Source organism: Rhamphochromis longiceps, linkage group LG11 (genome assembly GCF_057381845.1).
Source record: "Rhamphochromis longiceps isolate RC_006_pf linkage group LG11, R_longiceps_female_GT1.1, whole genome shotgun sequence".
Taxonomy (NCBI): Eukaryota; Metazoa; Chordata; class Actinopteri; order Cichliformes; family Cichlidae; genus Rhamphochromis; species Rhamphochromis longiceps.
In genome coordinates, this window is record NC_140567.1 from 29,605,230 (window position 1) to 29,629,229 (window position 24,000).

The window sequence follows — 24,000 nt, forward strand, 5'->3', positions numbered from 1 at the left end:
TTCAGATTTTTTGAGGGGGGCGAGGGGCTGGCCTTTTTTGTTCCGCTGGAGAGTCCTGCTTGAACGGTGAGCAGGAGCACAACAGAACGGCAAGAAATTACAGCGCTGCGGACCATCGGCTAAATCAGAGCACCGGGAAGGATCCCGCTGCGCCGCCGAGGAAGAGTGGTTTGAAATAGGACGGCATCGCCCTGCAGCTGCGCCGTTACTGGCTATAGGGTCAACGGGCAGACGAGCAACTGGCAGCTATCGGCGTTAGCCTTAACTCCTCTGCGGGTCTGGGGGGGTGTCTGGTAGGGGCAGGGGGCGGGGGTACACCGAGAAAGGAGAAGACTGCACGCCGAGAGGAGGGGGCTGGAAGTCTGAGACGCTTCCAGCCTGAAGGGGGCCGGCGGTTTGGCCACAGCACCCCCCGGACTAGCTAGCTTGTACCCGCGCGGCTAAGTGAATGGGATGGAGCCGGGACCGTCTGGCGCTGGTAGGTTTATTTTTACTTAAGTGGTTTTAAATGCAACCAATCCGGGTCTATACTGCGGGCCAAACTGCAGCTGATAAAACTAGACACTGTAGCTTGGCCTTAGCATCGGGGGGGATGTACGAGGATGCTTGGTGTCAAGCCTCTCTGTTGCATCGAACGTTTAGAGAAGAGAGGGTGTGAGATGGAGAGGAGCTGTCTGCATGCACTGCACTCCATAGAAAGCGTTATTATTTGTCCAGATTTATAGCTGCAAATGAGCCTTTTTGGAGTCTGACAATATCCTCAGCCATGCGCGGGGGCAGGGAGGTCGTGGGAATCTTGGTGAGGAGGGACGAGGTGAAGCCCGCCTTCAAGCAGCAGCAGCAGCTGGCTGCACCCGCACGCCCCACGGAACAGACCAGCCTCCCTTTCACTGACAGGTTACGTTTGCTAATATAGTTAAGGTTGTCAAGAGAGAGTTTAGCACAGTGTCCTTAAATGCACACATTAACGACAACCTCGGGCCTACCATCTGCAGCGATAACTGAATTATTTATCTATGTGAAATAAGAAGGAGGGAAAAAGGCTTATCTCCTCTTCCTGTTCGAGATGACATAATCTGCGTTTAGACTGAGAGAAGCATGCAGAGCATTATATTTATGTGTTGCGGTTTGATTCTGTATCTGCAGACAGTGCCAGTCAGATCAGAGATGGGCTTCATTTGGTAGTTTTCTTGTTTGATACTGAGGTGTGGAGACCTGCAATTAAAGCACTCACTGGACTTGACTTTATGCCCAGGTCTAAAGTCTGTTTACTGTGGAACGTCTTGAGTGCCTGGCATTAATAATGCAACCATGCCATGAATGTCTTAAATTTGTTGAAGGCATGGCTTTTATAAAGACTTGTATTTTTAATTGATGCAAAATGTTTTGACATGAACTCGTTAACGATCCCTGAATCCTCTTTGGATATCTTCAGGCTTGTGTTTATGCAAAGCAGGCCCTGATGGTAAAATCACGTCATCATTTCAGATCCTGAACCTTGAAATTAGTTGAATAGGCCTGTTTTAATTTCTTAGGATGCGGGGGGGCTCTCTAGAGGCCCCGTATTTCAACGTCTCCTTTTGTGTTTCAAGTGTGATGATTCAGTTTTCTATTTTGAAAGATTTTTCTGGTTACATTTGGCTCACTGTCAACAGCCAAATACTTGGAGACACACAACTGATTTGGCCAACACAAGTGATGCCTAAATGAATCTTTCTTGTAATTTGTGTACTTGGCTTATAATTTAGCTTATAAGCCAGTATCTTGTATTTTTGGAGCCTAATTGTTCTCTAGTTTTTTTAACTTTTTTTGTGTGTATTTGTATAGCATCACCAGCCACACATCTTTGCCATTACCAGCAAACTTAATGTGTAGTTGTTTAAAAAGTTCACATTGAGATCCTTTATTTGTTTTATTTGTTGTCCCGCAAAGGAAGCCAAAACGAAACACACAACAACGTGTTATCCCAGGTATGACTTTAAAATAGTCATTCCCATGTGACTTGATGTTATTGCGTATTACGTCATTGTAAAGGATTCAAGTAGCGAGTGTCTTCATGTTGTGATGCAGCGCCAAAGCTCCGCTTTAAGTCTTACCGCCCGGGAAAGACTGCTATTGTGTTGGGATATGTGAGAGGGCTGGCTCCGCTTCTCACCATCTGCCTTCACTGGCACGAGGGCGAAGTGTGTGTCATTGTGTGTGCGTGCGCAACAATCAAAACATGGTATAGACACTCACGCATTCACACGCGTACATGCTTTCTTGCACATAAAGTACGTGCGGGCACCACATGTCTGGTGTCTGTGTTTACAGTGCTTGTCAGATGTGTTTTAGGGACTTGTGATTCTACACTTTGATATTCATATGAACACACACACACACACACACACACACACACACACACACACGGATAGGTGACAGATTAAAGGAAAAACCAGAATACTTGACCCCCTACACTGAGGATATTACGTGGTACAGTTGTGCTGCTGGCATGGTTTGTGAGACATTGAAAATCAATATTGATTTCTTCTAAGATATCATCTTAATCTGTTAATCACTGTCTTGACGACAGTGATCTCTTCCAGGATGACAGTACCTACCTTCCGTAGAGCACAAGGGCTCACTGGATAGTTTAGTGTAAAACTGATGTGAATCATATCCTGAGATTTTTTACTTGCAGTCACCAGATCTCACTGAACCCCAAATTGAACACCTACGTCAGACCTGTGTTTGAAGTGTTAGACATTGCTCCACCACAATCATTAAAGGGAATATATTTTGAATGAAAGACGTCTAATCCCTTCACTAATCTTGTTAAACCAATCCAGTGATGTATAAAAGTTCTGATGGTCTAAGATACAATGATTTTTACTTTAATCTGTCATATACCCGCTAAGAAGAGAAAACAGTGTTTTATGGCCATTACTCTTCCGATTCCTTTAGCATGTTCTGAATAGTGAACATGTGATGGAGTGGCTATTTAAAGCAGAGCTTTTCCAGTTGAGGATGCCGACGCCTTGCCATGATGTGGGAACATGCTCAGTTCAGGACCACAAAGGCCAAGGTCTCTTCAGCATGACCACAGCAGCACCCTGCCTCTTCTCATCTCCTCCAACAGCCATACACATACACGGGTCCCCTGATATCCATGACAATACTGTGTTGCCTTGGTGTCTCCATGGTGAGGCTGGGAATGTACAGGGGGGCCCCCTGTGTTTGTGTGTATGAGTGTGTTCATCGTAGCAAGGGCGCTCCCTCTGTCGTACACCCGTGAATTTGTGTCTGCGAGATGGAGGCGCAGGGCAGCTGGGGTCTTTGTTTTGGTGAAGGAGGGCTGTTCTCTGGGGACCCAGAGTTAACCTCTGGGTCCCCAGAGAACAGCCCTCCTTCACCAAAAGGGCAGTGGGCCCCTCTCAGGCAGGAGTCACAGCAAGCACCCAGTTTAGGACCCCCTCTATGTTAGACCTCCTGACTTGATGAGACTTTAACTTTGAAACTAGTATGGGCATAATGTATACTGTTAAAAAGACTGCTTCAGGCCTAGAATATACAAGCTGGAGCTAAACTTAACCAACTCGAAAGGAAACTGGACATGTGAAGTGTCTCTTGCACACAGGCAGTAGTTTTATTTTGAAAGTAAAACCCACGACCATTAAGATGCTGGGTGTATTGGTTCAAATCTTACTATAAGTGCAGTGCCCTCCTGGGTAGTGTGTAACTGATGTTAATAAATGTGATCTATGTGTGTAGTAGATGTAGTGAGTGAAGAACAGACAGACATGCTTATAGAAATTTCTTTTATTCTCTTATTATAGAAGAAGAAGCAGATAAAATATGCAAATAGAAAACTGGAAGCTAAGAATAATTGACATTTTTCACTATTTTTTTTTCTTGCAGAATGTCTAAAATCATTGATTCTCAAAATAGCTGCTGTTTATTTCCCCCTTGCTACACTAATCATTTTAGTCACATAATTAATCTCTTTTTCCCCCAATTTAGTACTTTTATTAAATGATATGCATATAGCATCAAATGTGTGTTCACAGTAGGGCTGCCACAAACGATTATTTTGATAGTCGACTAGTCACCGATTATTTATGCGATTAGTCGACTAATCAGATCATCATCCACTGGACGTAAAACTACAGCTTATTGCACCAGCAGCATCTGCTCTTATATAACTATCATTAGCTTACAGCTTTAAGCTTTTAAGGTGCTAACTAAAAATAAAGACCAGATGATAGTTTATTCAATTTTAATGAAATTTGCAGATTGTTTCGGTGAAGTTTAATAAACTCCTTGCTATCTAAAATATAACAGGACAACGGAGTATATTCTCCAGCATCTCACACTTCTGATAATCAGCTGTCTGCTTGACGTTTATTCAGCTGTGTAAAAACTATAACTTTAATCTCAGCCAAACCGATTTACTCAGGAACAAATAAAATACTAAAAAAAAAAAAAAAAAAAGCCAAACAACAACATTTTTAATTTATCTAAGTGACTCATATATATTTAACCTGAGTAGCGAAAGACGGCGGTGGGTTTGAAAACAATTTGCCGGGAGTCCGGTGTTCTCACCGCGCTAGTGACCTAGCCCCCGGCTAGCTATCGAGCTAGTGGGTAACAGACGTCTCCGAAAACGTCGGAGCGCTTTTGAAAATATGTGGTGTCCTGATAAACTGAGCCGATATTTGAGGTTTACACAGCTACATTCTCGGCTGAAAATATGTTAAACGTTTATTTTGTGACCCAGAAAGAATAATAAGAGTATTAAAACTAACTAGCTGCCGCCATTGTTGGAAACTGAGCTGGGCCGCGCTATGAATTCTGGGACACAGCTGCTTCTGCTTCTTCTTCTTCTTCTTCTTCTTCTTCTTCTTCGGGGTTTAACGGCAGCTGGCATCCTTGTACATGCAGTGCTGCCATCTTCTGTTTCAGTCCGTTATTACACTCTTAAATCCTGCTACTTATTCCTGCGTCTTTTGGGATCTTACAAAGCTTCAAACGACGCGTCGACTATTAAATCAGTCGTCGACGATTTTGATAGTCGACGTAATCGTGACTAGTCGACAAATCGTGGCAGCCCTAGTTCACAGGGATGCTTCTGAAAAATTTAGACGAACCCAAACCCCCAAAATACAGATTTTTACAATACAGAATTCAGCTAAAAAAAATCTTAAACATAAAGAAGCTGGATGACTCTGATCCATCTAATTGATTATCATAGTTCATAATTTGCATGGTAACCATGTGATCAGACAACGTGATTTCGTGATAACTGGTGAACAGCAAAATTAAATTAAAATTAATCATATTTTCTTTTACTTAAGGAAATATTTACTAATTTATTCATGTTTTTCTCCCTTTCTCCCTATTCCCTTTTCTCTTAACCCCCCCACCCACACCCCATATATGACCTCATGTGGCTGCTCTTACTGTTGTTAATGTTCGATCACACCTTGCTGTACATACTTCTGTGTCTCTTTCTTTGCTGCCCCCAAATGCACAATCTGCCTTTTAATATCTTCCTTGTTTATTTTTTTTAACTATCTTCCCTCTACCGGCCTTCCTGTCCCTGCGAGTGACTCTTGTGGTGTTCTCCTTTCCCCTGCCTACGCTTCCTTCCTGGCTCATGCCCTCCTTGCCCTGTCCTCTGCTGTTCACCACTGCTTCCTTTGCCACCCCCTCACAACCGTTGATTCTTTGCTTTACCTTTGGTTTTTTCCTGTGTGTTGCTTTGTATTTGTGCACTTTTCCAACTTCAAACCCTTTTTGCTCTGAACCACATTTTTCCCTGTTACCTGTCTTTGTCTGTGGCTGCCTATGTTGTATCTGTCCAGTGCCCATGGGGGTCTTCCCCCCACCCCTGCAGCAGGTGTTCCATGCCCCTCGCCGGCCAGGCATGGGTACCGTGGGCAAGCCCATCAGGCTGCTGGCCAACTACTTCGAAGTGGAGATCCCAAAGATGGATGTTTATCACTATGAGGTGGACATTAAGCCTGACAAGTGCCCACGACGAGTCAACAGGTAACATATTTCAGTCACAATATTTCTCTGCATTTCTTTTCTTTGATGTCTCACATTAATGGAAAAGATCAGCACTTGTCAGTTCTCATTTGTTATAAGCAAATAACAAAGTTACTAATTTGTAACAGTGGGTTTGCATTGAAGAAGTCATCAAGTAGCTGAATTGCCTCCTGTGTGGTAATTGGATAATGAAAGCCCAACAGCCACCAACCAGTAATGTGTGTGTTGTCTTTGAAGAGGCAGCGATAACAGCTACTTGAAGCATGAAAAATGTATTTCTTTGCAACATCTATTTACGATGATTAATTTGGGGTTCTTGTATTGGAAAAATAATAAAGTGTTGCCAAAGCAACGCTCTTTTAATTTTAACATCACCTTATGTGAGAAAAATCAGTATGGAGTTGTGGTGCATATAAATAGATATCAAGTTAAAAAAAAATTGTACCTGTTTGCATGTGTCAGATATTTATATAACTGACAGCACATACATTAACAGGAGGTTGTGCTGCTATGTAAGTCATTTTAACTACAACTCTGAGGAACATGAAGAGCACAAAAAGTAATGCATCTGTGTAAAACTGAGTAAAATATATAATTTACCGTCTTCCCTGGATGGGTTTCAGTTTTATATTAGGCAGAAGACAATTTTCCTTCCTGCAGTAGCTTTACCTTCTTTACCTGCTGGTGACTGGACAGATGGTTGAATCAAAACTGAAACCAACTTGCTTGAGCTGAATGTTGTGCCTCCTGATGCAGCTTAAAGCCAAATGATTGATGCAAACATTGGAAGAATATCACCTGTATAACACCTATTTAAATTGGAGTAACTTAGTTTACTTACAAAGTATTTGTATGCTTTAGTATTTTTCATGAAACCTGTAGTCCCTGTCCATGTTTTTACTGGCCCTGTTTTTAGTTATAACAAAACTAATGTGATTTGTCACATTCATTACTTTAATCCAAGAAATAAAGTGTACATAAAAAATATATATATTTCAAAGTTGAGGAGAGAAGTGTGCTCTTTCTACCTTGCAAACTTTCCATGGCTCAGCAAAGAGCTGCTTCCTGTGAACGGTCTGTCTTGTCTCTGCAAAGAAAAATGTCACAGTATACATATGTTTCATTATGTTTGATCCAGGTGACTTCATTCTTTTCACAAAGGCCTGTTTTTTTGGGGGGGGGGGTTCACGTTGCATAGCGATCTCTGCTTTTTATACCATCCTCAGATGGTGTCATCTGTCTGACTTTGTGCTGGCTGTCAACAAGATGGGATTGACCTTCACTTTCCACAGTTGTCTTATATGTGGAGTCATACATCAGGGGCTGGTTTAAAGCCTCAATCAAATATATGGCTGTAAATGCCAACAATTTCTAGACTGAAAAACAAATTCACTCCATTGTTACATCAGCCTCTAAAGAGGTCACCTGTGGAGTACTAAGCTACTTGTGATCAGAAAGTAACAAACATAACATCAAACCAACTAAATAAAAGCAAAGCCCAACTGCACTGACTTGACAAAGGGAAACTTGTATGCTGACTGATTATACCAGCTTAGAGAACAGGGACGTTGGGACATTGCACGTTCCAGGTTGCACTTCCTGTATTTAGGAGTGCTGAAGTCACAGGTATGTTTGATTTAACACCAGGTGCCTTTCCTACCATAACCCCAAAGGGGAAATCAACATAGCTTCAACAAAGTCTAAATAAACAGAAGTTATGCAAAATCAAAGATTGTGTCATCATTTATCTGTTTGTATTTCAATGCATATCACATGTAAAATATGTTGTCCAAGTACTGGTGCGTGAATTCATGTGGCTTCACATGCAGCCATCACACACCCACTCTATAAAAGGTTTTCTGTGTTAAACTGTGACAGCATTGTTGTTGTTGTTTTCAGAGGTGTGTTGAACTTTGAACTAGAATGGTTGTGTGGCAGACTTCACCAAGTCATCTCTACACTCGTGCCTTTCATCTTGTCTAGTTAGTGATCATAAAGCACTATACTGTTAGCATTTAAAATGAATGATAGAATTAGGAGAAGTTTGAGTGAAGCATTTCAGCAACATAAAGACAGGAAAAGGGAGTAAAGTTCAGTGCTAGAAGCTTCATAAAAAGGACTTTCACTTTCTCCTACCAATGATGAATACATGGATTACTAGACTTCCTGGGTTGTGCATGCAAGTCTGCATTACAGAAATGCAAGGTACAGAGAGCTTGAAAATGCCCATTTGTACATGTAACTAGCACCTTTCACAGCAACAATAAAGCTTTGTAGTAGTTTCAAGAAATCATGGGAGGACTGGCAGATAAGCAGAAGCTACAGGGATAAACCAATTGTTCCCATCTCCAATCAGATAGAGCTGTTCTTCCACTTTTTATAGTCAGATGAATCATCAACATTTATATGAAAACTGGCACCTCTAGCATTACCAGTCAGCAGGTATATGATGGGGGAAAAAAAACCCTGTCCAATCCAATTTTTGGCTCCTAAGAGAATTGTGATTCTCTATAAACTCTGCAGCCGTCTTCTGCTAGGTCTTTACCTTGTTCCTCAAAGAGAGGAGATATGACCTACACAAAAAATAAATATACATAAGAACAAATAGTTAAATATGTAGCCTTCTAAGTTGACCAAAAAAAATTAATGACCCGGATAAGGAAGAGTGGTTGACTTGTCAGGGCGATAAACGTACACAGGTGAGCAATCAACCCAGGTGTTACCCATGGGTCTCAGCGAGCCACTGCACAGATCCCAGCAACTACAAAATAAAAGAAAATGATTTTGGTAAAGGTTTGAGTTATTTGGTACTAACTCAGTTTATGAAGTTCACTATTTAGCGGTGACTTACTTATGTTGTCAGACTGGAAACACTCCACATGCAGGAGTCTTTCCTGGGTTGTGAAGCTAAACGCCTCTGCAGGGTAACACTAACCACTGAGTCACCATGTTTTCCTCATAATAAGCCTCCATCTATCTGACTGAGAAAAAAATATTTTTGCAACTCTCCTTTTAAGGCCTCCATCCCTTTAAGCCACCTTTCTTTTGATTGGCAGGCCCCTTGCAGCAGGTGGGTGGGGCTTCTTTGATCACAGCCACAGCTGTGTGCCGGACATGACCATATTAAGATATCCCCTCTCACTGATGTCACACGGTGCCCAGACTAGAAAAAACCCCCACTGAATTGAATATTTAGAGCAGCCTCAAATCTTTGCTTTTGACTCATAATTACATACACCAAATGTATTATTTGAAACTTTAGCCACGATTAATATGATCAGCCACTACACTAACAATACATATGACAGAAAAATAAGAAAAAGCATCAAAGGTTCACCTAAGTACAGTCTCATACATATGAATTAATTTTGTATGTCTCCTAATAGGAACTTTGGTGATCTCAAACCTAAAATACATTGATAGTTTTTACTTCTGTCTGCTAAAACATAATAGTACCCTCATAAAATGTTTGATTACACAAATGAAATTTTGTTAAAATCCTCAGCACAGGCCGTCTGCGGAACCCGGAAAGAGAGCCCTTGAGCTTTGTTGTCCTTCAATTTAACAAGGTCATGGCCATAAACAGAAATAAATGAAGCAAATTGGTATTTTTTTTTATTAGTGGTAGATCCTCAGAAAATCCAAACTCTAAATGAGGATCCCTGAGCACTGAGTGTTCTAGTACCATCTCCTCTGATATTAAGAGAGGATCTTTTAGAATCAGAAGGAAATGGAGCTCAAACACAAAGGGTCCAAGAAGGCATGCAAGGGTCAAGCCCTTCGACCTTTCCTTTTAGAAAGACCTCCTCATCCCCCACACTTGAGTGAAGGTCAAGGCACCATGCATTCAAAGATAGCCCCCCCACCACCACCTGCACCCATGCTCTTTGTCCTTGCTTCTCCCCCTGTGACCACCAGATATTGAACTCACCAGCTGTATCCTGCCTACTCTATATCAATATCTCAATAACTGCACCTCCTCGTGACAAAAGCAGCATCCTGATGAGGGAAGAGGTTTAACTGGCAGAGGGGGATTTGCTCTGGCTTTATTGCACATTAATCTCATGTCATGTTTGCATGTGTTGCTGCTTACAGAGAGGTGGTGGAGTACATGGTGCAGCACTTCAAGCCCCAGCTCTTTGGTGACAGGAAGCCGGTGTACGATGGCAAGAAGAACATCTACACAGTGCTAGCACTTCCTATTGGGAGTGAGAAGGTAAATGTTTGGAGTGTTTTTTTGTGTTACACAGTCACTCAGTGAAGTCTCTCCTAAGCCCTGTTCAGCTGTGATATATTGAGTTTTTTAACAGGAAAGCAAATATTTGAATGACGGTAAAAAGATGCCGTGGTAAAGCAGGATAGGTTGTCCACTAATAGCAGGGTTAGTGGTTCGATTCCTCCTCATCTGTCCGTGGGCATGACCCTGGCTTGATTACCTGAGAGGTTAAAAGTTTCTATAAAACAGCAAAGCATTTAATATGTGTGTATTTGTTGTAATTAGTCATGTTATTTTCTATACTTAAAGGATCTATTTGATTAGGAAATGTGCTTGGTTGCCTTAAGTAAATGAATTAGAAGATATCTGATGTGTAAAGAATAGGGTCAGATCACCTGACTGCCCCTGACGGGCAATTAGAAAAACATCTTTCCAAAAGCATCTCTGGATCTCGTCTGTGGTAATAAGACAGGAAGTCACTGCTCCTTCCCCAAACATAGTCCAGCATTTTTTTCACTCACTTTTTAACACTGTAATGTGTTATTTAGAGAAATTTAGGATTTTGCACTTCTGGATACAGACAGCCCAGCTACCAAACTGCTTTGTATATTTTTATACTTTCCATACAGGTGTGAGGAATTGTGTCTCCAGCTATTGCCTAGAAAGTAAACTTACATACAACATACAACATACAGTCACACCTACAGGTATGGAGACATGCAAAAACTATGCAAAGAAATGTAAACCATACAAGCGCAGGGTTAGTGAAATGTCAGCTTCCAATAATATATTCTGCAGTACCTGAAAAGGGCTACAGTTTACTGCAGAGCTTGAGGATTTCATTTTGTTGCTACAGGTGTGTCTTTATTTCATTTGTTCTTTACCTTTTGCTCTCTCTCTCTCTCTCAGGTAGATTTTGAGGTGACGATTCCTGGCGAGGGAAAGGATCGAATCTTCAAGGTGTCCATCCGTTGGCTGGCCAAGGTGTCATGGCGCCTGCTGCAGGAGACTCTAGTCAGTGGCCGACTGCAGGTCCCCCTTGACTCAGTTCAAGCCCTGGATGTGGCCATGCGTCACCTGGCCTCTATGAGGTCGAGTATATCAAAGTTTCTCTTATAGGTTCATAACAACACACACCAGTATTTACAGTCTGTCAAACAGTCTGTTCACACAGATAATCAGCTATTTCTAAGAGTTTTGTGCATCCTGAAAACATTTAGTAAAATTACAGGGGTTTTTTTCACATTATTTTTTTGTGATATTCTAACTTTACAGCTTAGCGGTGCTTACTGAGTCCTTCCCTCCACAAGCATCAGATCATCATCGCTCCAGGCATCAGAATTACTAAATAAAAGACATGTGTTAGTTGACACCTGTGTGAAAGTGTCCACTGAACAATGCTAAGCAAAGTAATAATGATAACTGGCTTGAAGACTTAACCTGAAAGTGCTCAAAAGGAAGTCATGAAGCCACAGATATTAGATCAGAGATATAGTATCCAAAGAAAAATAGCCTTTTTCCTTAAACCTCTTGTTTGGGTGTTGCAAGTTTTCTGCTTTTCTTGAGGTGACCTGTTCTGAAACATCCACATCACTAGACATGAACTCATGCTGCGGTCGTGCCCTGAATCAGAACATTGATTTCCACCTCTTCACCCCTTCTGATTAGGTACACACCAGTGGGCCGATCATTTTTCTCCCCACCTGAAGGATACTACCACCCACTTGGTGGGGGAAGGGAAGTTTGGTTTGGCTTCCACCAATCAGTGCGTCCCGCCATGTGGAAGATGATGCTTAACATTGATGGTGAGTCACTGAACACAGGCTCACCAGAGTGTGTAGTCAGCCAGTGATCTCAGTGGGTTTTACTGACATTGTGTGACTAGGCAGAAACATGGAGGGTGGGGGGGTATTTTGAAAAGAAAAACTTGTTCTGTGAGAAAAGATGAGCCATGAGTATCTTACAAAAGTTAAGTTATAAATTTACACTGCTGCTTTTGTTTCTATGGCTGTTTGTAACACTCATTTAGCTGTGAAGAAAAAGTGGCAGTCTTCTGAAAGTTACAGATTTTAATAAGAACCTGTTTTTTGGTACTTTCTTCTGACTTATTTCTGCTCTCTGTCTCCCTCTAGTGTCTGCCACGGCTTTCTACAAAGCCCAGCCTGTAATTGAGTTCATGTGTGAGGTTTTGGACATTCGCAACATTGATGAGCAACCCAAAACCCTCACTGACTCACAAAGGGTCCGCTTCACCAAGGAAATTAAAGGTGGGCTACTGAAAAGTGTGGAAGTACCTTCCGAAGAAATAATGAAAGTAAATGGTAAATGGCCTGTATTTGAATAGCGCTTTTACTAGTCCCTAAAGACCCCAAAGCGCTTTACACATCCAGTCACCCACCCATTCACACACACATTCACACTCTAGAAAGTACTTTGATACTTCTATGCATTTGAAGTATAGACTTGCTGAATACACACAAGCAGATGGGTACACTGTGGTCATACAGAGATGGACATGGTCAGTAAAATGTTCAAGGAGACTAAATTTAGCACAATTTAGTACTAAAGGACCAAATTGTGCTAAAATATTCCCCACACCATTACACCAGCCTGAATCGTTGATAAAGGCAGGATAGATCCATGTTTACATGTTGTTTATGTCAAATCAGAATTTGACATCTATCTAAATGTTGCTGACAATGTTGTTAAAGCTCATTAGACGAGGCAATGTTTTTGCAGTCTTCTATTGTCTGTCCAATGTTGGTGACCCTGTATGAACTGTCGCCTCGTTTTCCTGTTCTTAACTGACAGGAGTAGCTAAGAACAAGAAACCAGGCCCATCTACTATATCAGCCCATTACAGGCCATCTGCTTCATGCTTTGACATTCAAAGATGCTCTTCTGTGTATCTTGGTTGTCTTCCTCTTCTTCTTCCAACCTCCATCTCACCAACCCTCTGAATGTCCTCCTTCCCTGCAGCTCCATCTTCAACACTCTTGTCTCAGTAAATCCATCCCTCTTCTGCACATGTCCAAGCCATCTCAGTCTTTCCTCTCAGCCTTTTTTCATCAAACTGCTTAACATGAGCTGTCCTTCTGATGTACTCATTTGTAATTCTATCATTCCTGGTCACTCCCAGATAAAATCTTAACATCTGCCACCTTCGGCTCGGCCTCCTATCTTTGTTGGCAGTGCCACCATCTCCAAGCAATTCATCACAGCAGGTCACACATTAAGCTCTTCCTTTCCGACACTTTTATTTAATATTTGTGTTGCCCCGCTTACTGTCGGCAGGCCTGAAGGTGGAGGTGACCCATTGTGGCCAAATGAAAAGAAAGTATCGTGTATGCAATGTTACCAGACGTCCTGCCAGCCACCAAACGTAAGACTTTGCTTTTGTTTTTGGCATAAAAAATACACAAATTTATTTCCCAACTTGACAGCGTCTTGCTATTTTATTTTATCCTATTAGAGTAATACATTAGAAAATATTAGGTATTCATCCTTATATTGATGTCACTGGAAGAAAGTACTTTTGCTTAATTTTGCTGAAGTTGTACAAATGCAGCAATCACATGTTGGACCAATCACCAAAATTTGTCCTTGCTTGTTTGGAAAGCAATTAAAACGGTTCTAGAGGAGCTAAATTAATCTTAGTTCTTTAGCTTAAATGTAGGTAAATGTTCCTTCCAGGTTTACAGAAGGTTCTTGTTCATCTGTAAAGTTCCTATTGTAGAAATGCTCTATGATAATGGTAAAAAAGTCCCTCCTTATGCATAAACATGTATTTCTAGTATTTCGTTGAAACATTTTTTTAATGCTGAAATAATGATTTTTAATCATGTTTGAAAGAGGAGTGTTTTTCTTTAGAATAAGAAAAACCTGCTATTCTTTCCTCTGTTTATTATGAACGTAATCAAGTAGCTTAAATGGGAAATCTCTTACTGTTTTTGACAGTGAGTGCACCTTTTCAGGTTTGGTCAGAAATAACAGACAGAAACAGACAAAACCTGCAAATGAAGAGCGATCGGGTGATGACACTGACATGATGCTCATGTTCTCATTTTTTCTGTACCAGGTTTCCCCTTCAGCTTGAAAGCGGGCAGACAGTAGAATGTACAGTGGCTCAGTACTTCAAGCAGAAGTACAACTTGCAGCTCAAATACCCCCACCTACCCTGTCTACAGGTGGGGCAGGAGCAGAAACACACCTACCTGCCTCTGGAGGTGAGGAAGTGTTCAGTGATGTTTCAACTATGATGCCAAAAGTTTACCATTTAAAGTAGAGGATGACCAGAATATCGGTTTATCAACACTAGCTCATCATGTCTCTGTCTGTATTTGTGTGTATTAATAACTGGTATTCCTCCAAAACTTTTTTATTGGGGTTTTTAATAGAATCCCAACAAACTGCCCACGTGTACATATGTAAAGAATATTGGCAAATACATCAATATCAGAATACATGTTATGTTTATGTACTCAAAAATCTGCCGACATACCTTCATTTAACCTTCAAGTGACTGAGTGGGATCATCTTTGAGTCTTGAAATAGATGTGTGTTTTTTACTATTAATGTGGGCTTGATTTTATTGTAATTTTGCACTTCTAATCAATAAAATGTCACATTTGGCAATAGACCACGGCTAGTTCTGCTGAAGTAGTAAGATTTACTGCTGCAGAGGCCTTGAGGCATTTACTTAATGCCCAGAGTAGCAAGGCAAACAGGTCATGGGTCATTAATGGACACGAGCTCCTTTTTGTATAACAATGGTATCTGTCTTCGATAAAGAAAACAGTAGATGGATCATAAACGCAACTGGAGACATAAAAAAGTGTTACTGTATAAAATGTAAAGCTTTCACATTACGTTAAATGGCCTATCATTTTAGGCCCTTAAATAGCTTGGCCGTCTGAGGTGTATCGATATATATATCGACATAGAGGGTATTAAAAGATAACACAACCATGCACACAGACTAAAAACCTTCTTTCATTGGGACAGCCAATGTTTACACATTAATGACTGAATGTATTCATTCCAGGTGTGTAATATTGTAGCCGGTCAACGATGCATCAAGAAACTGACAGATAATCAGACCTCAACTATGATTAAAGCCACAGCTCGCTCCGCACCGGACAGGCAAGAAGAGATCAGCAGACTGGTGAGTTGCAGAGGGAAGTGTTTGATGGAGGCCGTGCATCATTTTGAAATGACTGATTTATAGTACAAGGTGGAGACGGTGAGATATAATACAAGTCCTTTACTCTCTACAGATGAAGAATGCCAACTTCAACCTGGACCCGTACATTCAGGAGTTTGGGATCAAGGTGAAGGATGACATGGCCGAGGTGATGGGCAGAGTATTGCCAGCCCCTATTCTGCAGTACGGAGGACGGGTAAGGCACGGTTCATTCGTCAACCTGAACATATCGACTTTTATGTTGTCAAGAATGCAGCCATTTAGTTGTGTGTGTTTCACACAGAGCAGAGTGTTGACAGATTAAAAGACAAGTTTGAAAGCTTGACTCCTTTGGTGAGGGCATGTGGTGGCTCTTTTGTGATCTCTGTGTGATTTGCTTATATGGTTTGGATGAAGGGTTTACTGCAAATCAATACAAAGAGTGATCGCTTTTATCCTATAAAGAGGCGCAGATTAGAGTGATCTCTTTGATGATTATAGGGTAGATGGGTAGAGCACAAGGAGTGATTGAATTATTTGATGTTTATTAGTCTATGTGGATCATATCCCATTTCCCAACTGAATACCGATGCAGGATTTTGAGAATTTCTGAGACAGGGCTTTCCACTTTTGGAAGAATAGTATCCTTTATCTCCAGTCATGCTTCAAGTGGCGCTCACACAGGAAGAGACTCGTTTTGACATGTCGATCACAGACTGAGGAAAATGAGTGAATTTCTGTAACTGACTGTTAGTTTGTTAGTAGACACACTAAGCTCTTGACCTTGGAAACTCTGTTTTTGCTTTAATTTGTCATCTCTCTGTACTTTTGCTATAAATGTGACCTGATTTGGCTTAAACTGTCTCTCCCGGTCCTTTCTTTTTTACAGAACCGTGCCATAGCTACACCCAACCAGGGAGTGTGGGACATGAGAGGGAAGCAGTTTTATAATGGCATTGAGATCAAAGTGTGGGCTATTGCCTGCTTTGCCCCCCAGAAACAGTGCAGAGAAGAGGTGCTCAAGTAAGTACTAATGAGCACAAGCAGATGATTTTGTCGAAGGGGAGGGGGATTAAATAATTTCTGCTCATGGCTGTTTCTTTCATAAGGTTAGTTATTTTTAAATGAGCTTTTGCACAGAAGAAAAACAATCCTTCTCTTATGTTGTTTATTCCTCCTATATGTAATATCCCAAAGACAGAAAATAATAAGTTAAAAACGTTATCTCGGAGATGCTTTATACGCTCATCTGTTTGTTCATTTCAGGAACTTCACAGACCAGCTTCGTAAAATCTCAAAGGATGCTGGGATGCCAATTCAGGGCCAGCCATGCTTCTGTAAATATGCCCAGGGAGCGGACAGCGTGGAGCCCATGTTCAGACACCTGAAAAACACATACTCTGGACTTCAGCTCATCATCGTCATCCTGCCAGGAAAAACTCCTGTCTATGGTAACTTGTATTTGATACATGTGGTTTGCCATAATTTTCTCAAAACAAATGAAATACTGTTGCTCAAAGTAGTCAAAAAACTCCTGAAGCATTTGGTCAAATGGGAGTATTAAAAAGCTCCCAATAAACTAGAATCACGTTTTGTTTTTGTTTTGTCGTGTGAGTAATTTCCAAACTTTTTCCTTTAGCGGAGGTAAAGCGTGTGGGTGACACCCTCCTCGGCATGGCCACGCAATGTGTCCAGGTTAAGAATGTGGTGAAGACGTCGCCGCAGACTCTGTCCAACCTCTGCCTCAAAATCAATGTGAAGCTGGGAGGGATCAACAATATCCTGGTGCCTCACCAACGGTGAGCTTCTGTTTGACCCGTTTTTAATTAGTTGCACATATTTATAGTATCTTGAGTTAGGTGATGAGTGATGCTGACACATAGGTGTAAAGCGCTGACAGTGGTAGTAGACTTGAGTTTTCTATCAAAATCCTGCTGGATGACATGGTGATCGTTTGAATACGTTTCAGTAATATGACTCACCAACAGCAGCCCTTCACTGCCTTTATGAGTCTGTGTAATTTGCATCACCTCCTCCATTTGCTGTCTCAGGTCAGCAGTGTTTCAGCAGCCGGTTATCTTCCTGGGAGCAGATGTCACACACCCCCCGGCTGGAGATGGCAAGAAGCCCTCCATTACTGCTGTAAGTCTCGGAGATTACGCCTTCATAAACGACACTAGATGATTTTAAATACAATCTCAGGAAAAGGAAGGGAATGTGCAACCACGGTGTGTCACAAAGCCTGGCCACTTTTCAAATCTAGGCGTGCAGGTTAAACCCATGGGTGGGCAATACTGGTGTGCTTTTGGCTCTGGTAACTTGTGAACAGCCTTTTTCATTGTTACTGGCTAAAGTTGTTTACTTGATGAAAAGACATTTGAGTTATTTAAAAATGTGAATAAGTATAATGAAGCACTAGTTTTTGTTTGGAGAAAAAATAGACTTTCTAATTAAGTCGATAAGAAATGTTCTAGGTTTAAACTATAGCATTGGTTGTCATTTGGTGTAGATGTAGCAACAAGTCAAAGTCATACACAGAATTAATTGGCATTAATTAACACTATATACCTGCATTTAAGGACAAAGACCTTTAGATAACAAATGGATTTATACTTGGTCTTTATTATTCTTAAAGCCACTGGTTACCTTGTACCATATATATTGACTGTACAGTAGTTGCTAAGTACTCTAGTAGCTAAAAGTCATAAAAAAATGTAAAAATGTTTCTCTGGGATGTGATGGCAATCCAGCTGCTTTGTTGGCTTCGACACTCCTTTTTTTTAGGCAAATCAAAAATAGCAAGGGCATGTAAATAATGCAAATGACCCCGAGATGCCACAGGGAAAAAAAAACGCACGTTTGTGGTTGCTTGGTGACAGTGGGACTCGATGGCCACTGTGCTCATTAATGCTGGTAAGAGAAGAATACCTCAACATTAGGTAGTAGGTTCAGAATAGAAGAGCTTAAAGCTAACTAGTTTTTACATCATTGGACAAAAGAAAATCTGTAATAACATTTCACTATATTGTAATTTAATTTGAGGAGCCCTTCTGAGGTTTGTTTTGTGGCTTTAGTAAAGTCAAGTCTTTTCAGGCACATGTTCTCACGGTTTGTGGGTTGAAAAAAAGTTTTTATTGAAACAATATGCAACAGCAGCGGGCTTCGAGGTACTTTTTCTCATGTTTGCTCGATGTGTCAGAAGTGTAACTCAGTCAGCGGGGATTTGCAATGTTAAAAAAGGAAGTCCAGATGGTGCATCAGCTGCCATAGGTGCAATGCTTAGGTAACAAAACTAGGTGTTTAAAGTAACCCTATTTTTCTATAATGAGCGATGTGAGTGCTATAAAGTGGTGTAATGAAATAAGCGTGCACATGCTCTGTTCTCAAATTTCATTTTTTATTTTCTGGATTTCAGCCGACTGCTGTTTTTGATCTTTAACAGATGAACACGTTGAGATGGCTGTGACACAAACAGGCTTATTCAGTTATGTTTTGGCTGTTTGATAGGGCTATGGTGATGCAGGGTTTCATTCAATGGTTCTCTCATAGTACCGTTTGCTTCAAACTCCACCTGTATGCACAGCCCATTTCATCAAAAGCACATAGCGCCGATATGACGCTTTGTTTGGACTTTGACGCACAGCACACGAGGCCGAGTGAAGAGAAAAAAGGAGGAGTGCGAGAGGAATTAGTGAGGTATAAAGGGAAACAAATGGCTCATCACTGACTCACATTCAAAAGGAAATGACGTCAGCTCTCGTCCGCCCTTGACCTCAGCTCGCCTATGGTTGGCTGTGTTGTTGCCTAGCAATTATGACGAATAATTGAGTCACGAGGACAGGAGAGGAAAGCAGGTCTGCGTTAACAGTACGAGCTGAGAAGAAAACTGGTGAGAAATGGTCATTGTGGTATCGTGTAAGGATTTGAGGGAAGGAAAATAAAAGGTTGACGTTGAGCCTCGCACACTTCCCAGCTGCAGCCTTTAGGGGATGCTAATGCTCAAATATGCACACGACAAAAAATGACTCATGTCTGTGAATCAATACTTCAACTACTGCACAGATTTTCATAAAGTAAAAAGTCATGAAGAATGTTCAGTGACAAAAGGTGTATTTATTTGAGAGATGACTTTAGTCAAGGGGCTCAATAACCTAATGCTCGTTTGTTGCAAGTCATATTAAGAGTGAAATCAGTGATCCACACAGTATCATGTTAAATTCCTTTTTCAATGTTTCCTGCTCCCTCTAATAGGTGGTAGGCAGTATGGATGCCCATCCCAGCAGATACTGTGCCACAGTGCGCGTCCAGAGACCCAGGCAGGAAATCATTGAAGATTTATCTTACATGGTGCGCGAACTGCTGATTCAGTTCTACAAGTCGACCCGCTTCAAGCCCACCAGGATCATTTTCTACAGAGACGGTGTTCCTGAGGGACAGTTGCCTCAGGTAGGTGGGACGTTGCGATCTTAATGACACAATGCCACCAAAATCCATTTTAACATGTTTTAATCTGAGTGCTAACTGTTACACACAGATTCTCCACTACGAGCTGCTGGCCATCAGAGATGCGTGCATAAAGTTGGAAAAGGACTATCAGCCTGGTATCACCTACATCGTGGTGCAGAAACGTCACCACACACGCCTCTTCTGTGCTGATAAATCTGAAAGGGTAAACTTTCTTTGTTTTCCCTTCAGTTTTTCTGTTTCCGACTAAGTTTTCATACTTGCTTACCTGTTTTTTTTCCTTGTGTTATCTTTGGACAGATTGGGAAGAGTGGGAACATTCCTGCAGGGACTACAGTGGACACCAGCATCACTCATCCCTTCGAGTTTGACTTCTACCTGTGTAGTCATGCAGGAATACAGGTATTTATAATAGATATTTTATTGTTCCATAGAAATCTCTATTATAATATAATAAGAACAAATCTGTTTGACTTCTTTTAACCTTGCAGTTATTTTACACAAAAAAATTATTGTTATTTTAATTGCCCTTTTCTCCTCGGTCCTCAGGGTACCAGCCGGCCGTCTCATTATTACGTCTTATGGGACGACAATCGCTTCACAGCTGATGAGTTGCAGATTCTAACCTACCAGTTGTGCCACACTTACGTGCGCTGTACCCGCTCAGTCTCCATCCCTGCCCCAGCCTACTATGCTCGTCTCGTGGCCTTCCGTGCCCGCTACCATCTGGTAGACAAAGAACATGACAGGTCAGTGTGGCTACGAAAGATAGACTACGCATGTCTTTATTCTTGGTTGGTTGATGTTTGTTGGGGGGTTGGTAAGCTTGCTCCCTCTGTGGCCTCAGTAAGCACTTTCTTGACTTTCACAGTTGGTAGTTTCAGGTCAAACTGAAGTTAATTTTGTAAATTATGGCCATTCTTAGAGGCAGAATTAACGATTATCCAGGGTGTGTGCACTGGCTAATGATTTGTCAATCACAAGTCATTCACAGTCAAGTCCATCCCTCCCTAGTCATGCTCAGTTTCAAAACACCAAGATAACAGGACTTCGCTAACCAGTGATTGACATCACAGTTTTTACATACATCTTTTATACTGTCTACAGTTTGTCACTGACAACTCCTACGACCAGCAGCAAGTGGGGCTGTTGGTCTGCTGCTGCTGCCAATTTTATTCTTATCAAGACATGAAATGTGTAACTCATCTTTGCTCGCTCTCTCATCACCCTCTTGTCTCTCTGCAGTGGAGAGGGCAGCCATGTGTCCGGTCAGAGTAACGGTCGGGATCCCCAGGCGTTGGCTAAGGCTGTTCAGATTCATCATGACACTCTGAGGACCATGTACTTCGCCTGAGCGTCACCAACCATCGCCGCCATCGTTCCCTCCCACCTCATTTCTACCAGAGTGGGCAAACGGCCCACCGGCACCACCTCATCCCCATCCCTTACTCCCTACAATTGCCCACTACACATACTTCACAGCAATCAGTCACTCAAATCCAAGAAACACAAATCCCCTCTCCTGTAAAACACAGGTAGACTCTGCAGCCTCATGCACTCAAAAGGTTATGAATATTACTGTTATTTTTACTTTACCGGGACTATTGATCTTTTTAAGTTGAATTTTTAAATCATGGGTATTATGTAATTGTATTGTATGCTACCTTCACACTCCTATGTATGTAAGTATGCAATACGGATGGGAGAAAAATAGAAAACTAGGCGATAAAAAGGAGAAAAGAAATCCTAAAAACTTTTTTAACTGCCACCACGATGCTGCCTCTACCCATCCAAATGCCGGATGCCAGTATTGCAAGCCCCTTGTTAGATGGGATCCTCATTAGAGGTGGTACTGGGCACGCACACTTACATGTATCATTTTAATGTTATCATGAACTACATTCATGTTTTTTAATGTTTTTGAAAACTGTTTTTTTTAAACAGCCTTGAGGAGTCCGGGGTATGGTACATTAGCACTTAGTGTTAGCATGTAGGTGCCACCAGTCCTGCACATAAAGAGTTTGTTAGTACATGCGAGGCTAGCCCTCTGGTCTTTATATTATAGCAGACAAAGAAAGAGCAGGTGTAGCATATTGTAGATCCAGGACAGGAGTCCTGCCACACACTCTGTCCTGGTTGGCCAGTCCCTTAGAGATTTCGCCTTTAGAGGCAAGTTTAGCGTAACAGTAGAGGGACCATTTGCATAGTGTGTATCTAATATACTTGCACCCCATGCACCTAAACCAGCATTGTTAACCAGCCAAAAGTGATGCCACCCTATGGAAAGGGGGCACTCAAACAGGAAGATAATCTTTTATTTCTCTATACATCGCTCTTTTAGAATTTACGAGGCACTTTTTAAACTTTACTTTTATTTTATTTTACTTCAAAATGGTGAAACTAGCCTTTGGCGAGACTTTACACTCTACATTTGAACGTTTCACACCCACACTTTCGTAGCTTTCAGAACAAAGGCAATAGGCAAGGTCAACACTATTCTGTAGAGTTAAAAGCAGGCAAATATAGTCTATGATCACTTAAGTGCTGCAAAGCTGAAGTCGCCTTCAGCAACTGACCTTGCTCCGATCCGTCTGCACATTCCAACGTGTATCAGTGGAAATGGCGCCAAGCGGCGCGCTCCACGCATCCACCCGTGCTTTTCTTTGCCTAACTGTACCAACCTATCCTGCGCCTGTCCCGCTTTTACACAGAGCTCTTCCCCTCTGCAGGCATTTACAACAGAAGCACACACATGCCTGCGCTCTCAGTCTCCTTCTCAGCATGCAGAGACATAGCTGATCAAATGCACTTGTTCCCCCCATTCCCACGTTAAGCCAAACTCATCAACCTTTCCGCCATCACCTTTTATCCTTGCCGTCTGTTCTCACTCGTCGCATAACACACCTGCAGCATCCCCTGCCCCAATCCCCTATGTTGTGTTAGCCAATCCCTATTGGTGCTCTGTGTGCGTGGGCAGCACAGTTAGGGGATTGCTACATTTGACAGGGTGGGCCTCTATCACGACTATTTAACATGCCCTGCCTTTACATCTAGTCACTTTCTGGATTTATGGAAGAAAAATGCATGTAATTATTTTTTATGACTGGATATTCTGAGCCACCTTACTTTGGTTTTCTTAGAGGTAGGAGCCTCGCGCTCACCACTGCCTGTCAGTCGTTTTGCCTCGATTGTGTAATGGTTATAAAGACTGCTTTTTTCCTTTGTCATTATTATTATGAATATTGTGACTAGTGTCAGAGTGTATCCTCAAGAGGGCACTGTGGAGACGGTCCCAAAATTCCACCTCAGTTGCCCTTTAAGCGCCTCAAATCTTGTCTGATGGTCAGACCCCCTTTTGAGTCGAAAGGGATCAAAAGATAAGAGATCAGATGAGTTTGATTTTTAAATCATGTTTATGAACTTGCATAATCAAAATGCCTTTGTACACCGTTTTACTGATCCTTCATTGTGTCCACGGTGATTTGTATATATGAATATATAATATTAACCTGTTATGTATTTTGGCCCAGCAGTTGAGGGGCTTTTCACAGTCGGGGCCAGTCTTCTGCCCCTCATTCTGCGTTTTAAAAAAAAGAAAGAAAGAAAGAAAGAAAGGAAAAATATCAACCTGGGGGCATTTCCCCAACACCACTGAAACCAGATGCAGTTCTTCACTCACTGAAGCCACAAAGCACCTTGCAAAGGGGGGAGACGAAATGGCAGTCACCCTGGAAATGTATCATGTGGACACGGGAGAGTCCGTTCCCCCTCCACGCAGCCTCACGGTCTGACTAAGCAATATTGAAGCCACTGATCAAGAACAGTCCTTGTCATAGCACTTCCCAATAGATTTGAATGAAAGGACGTGGAAGCATATTATTTTGGCTCTGTATGTGATAGTATGGGAACTCTGTTGGGGAGGGTTATTTTTTAAAGAAAATAAAATTGTTTTTTATTACTCTTGTTGCGTTTTTTGTTTGATTTTAGTGTGCGTTTAATACAGCTTTGTCTGAAAAGTAAGTCATGGGATTTATCAAGGCTTACTCTCATAGCATCCTGAAATCCACCTTAACTAATGATTCTTAGATATTAATGCATGGGTGGATGA

The 24,000-nt window shown here is 41.7% G+C and overlaps 1 protein-coding gene across 1 annotated transcript; it reads left to right on the forward strand.

Annotated features, from left to right (window-relative positions):
• On the forward strand, positions 1-23,833 carry ago1 (argonaute RISC component 1). The gene is made up of 19 exons (XM_085423538.1): positions 1-478; positions 5,844-6,030; positions 10,126-10,246; positions 11,156-11,337; positions 11,915-12,051; positions 12,379-12,513; positions 13,541-13,628; positions 14,325-14,472; positions 15,291-15,410; positions 15,523-15,645; positions 16,318-16,451; positions 16,695-16,879; positions 17,068-17,227; positions 17,480-17,570; positions 19,680-19,874; positions 19,963-20,097; positions 20,193-20,294; positions 20,442-20,641; positions 21,138-23,833. Exons 1-19 carry the CDS (start codon positions 454-456, stop codon positions 21,244-21,246), a joined length of 2,577 nt encoding a protein of 858 aa, XP_085279664.1. The 5' UTR covers positions 1-453; the 3' UTR covers positions 21,247-23,833.
• Positions 23,834-24,000: the final 167 nt, after the last annotated feature.

Bases quoted from the DNA above. Each gene is read 5' to 3' on its own strand.
- ago1 (XM_085423538.1), top strand. From the start codon at position 454: ATGGAGCCGGGACCGTCTGGCGCTG. The intron at 19,875-19,962 runs GTAGGTGGGACG...TGTTACACACAG, and splicing joins CTGAGGGACAGTTGCCTCAG to ATTCTCCACTACGAGCTGCT. The intron at 20,295-20,441 runs GTATTTATAATA...CTCGGTCCTCAG, and splicing joins GTAGTCATGCAGGAATACAG to GGTACCAGCCGGCCGTCTCA.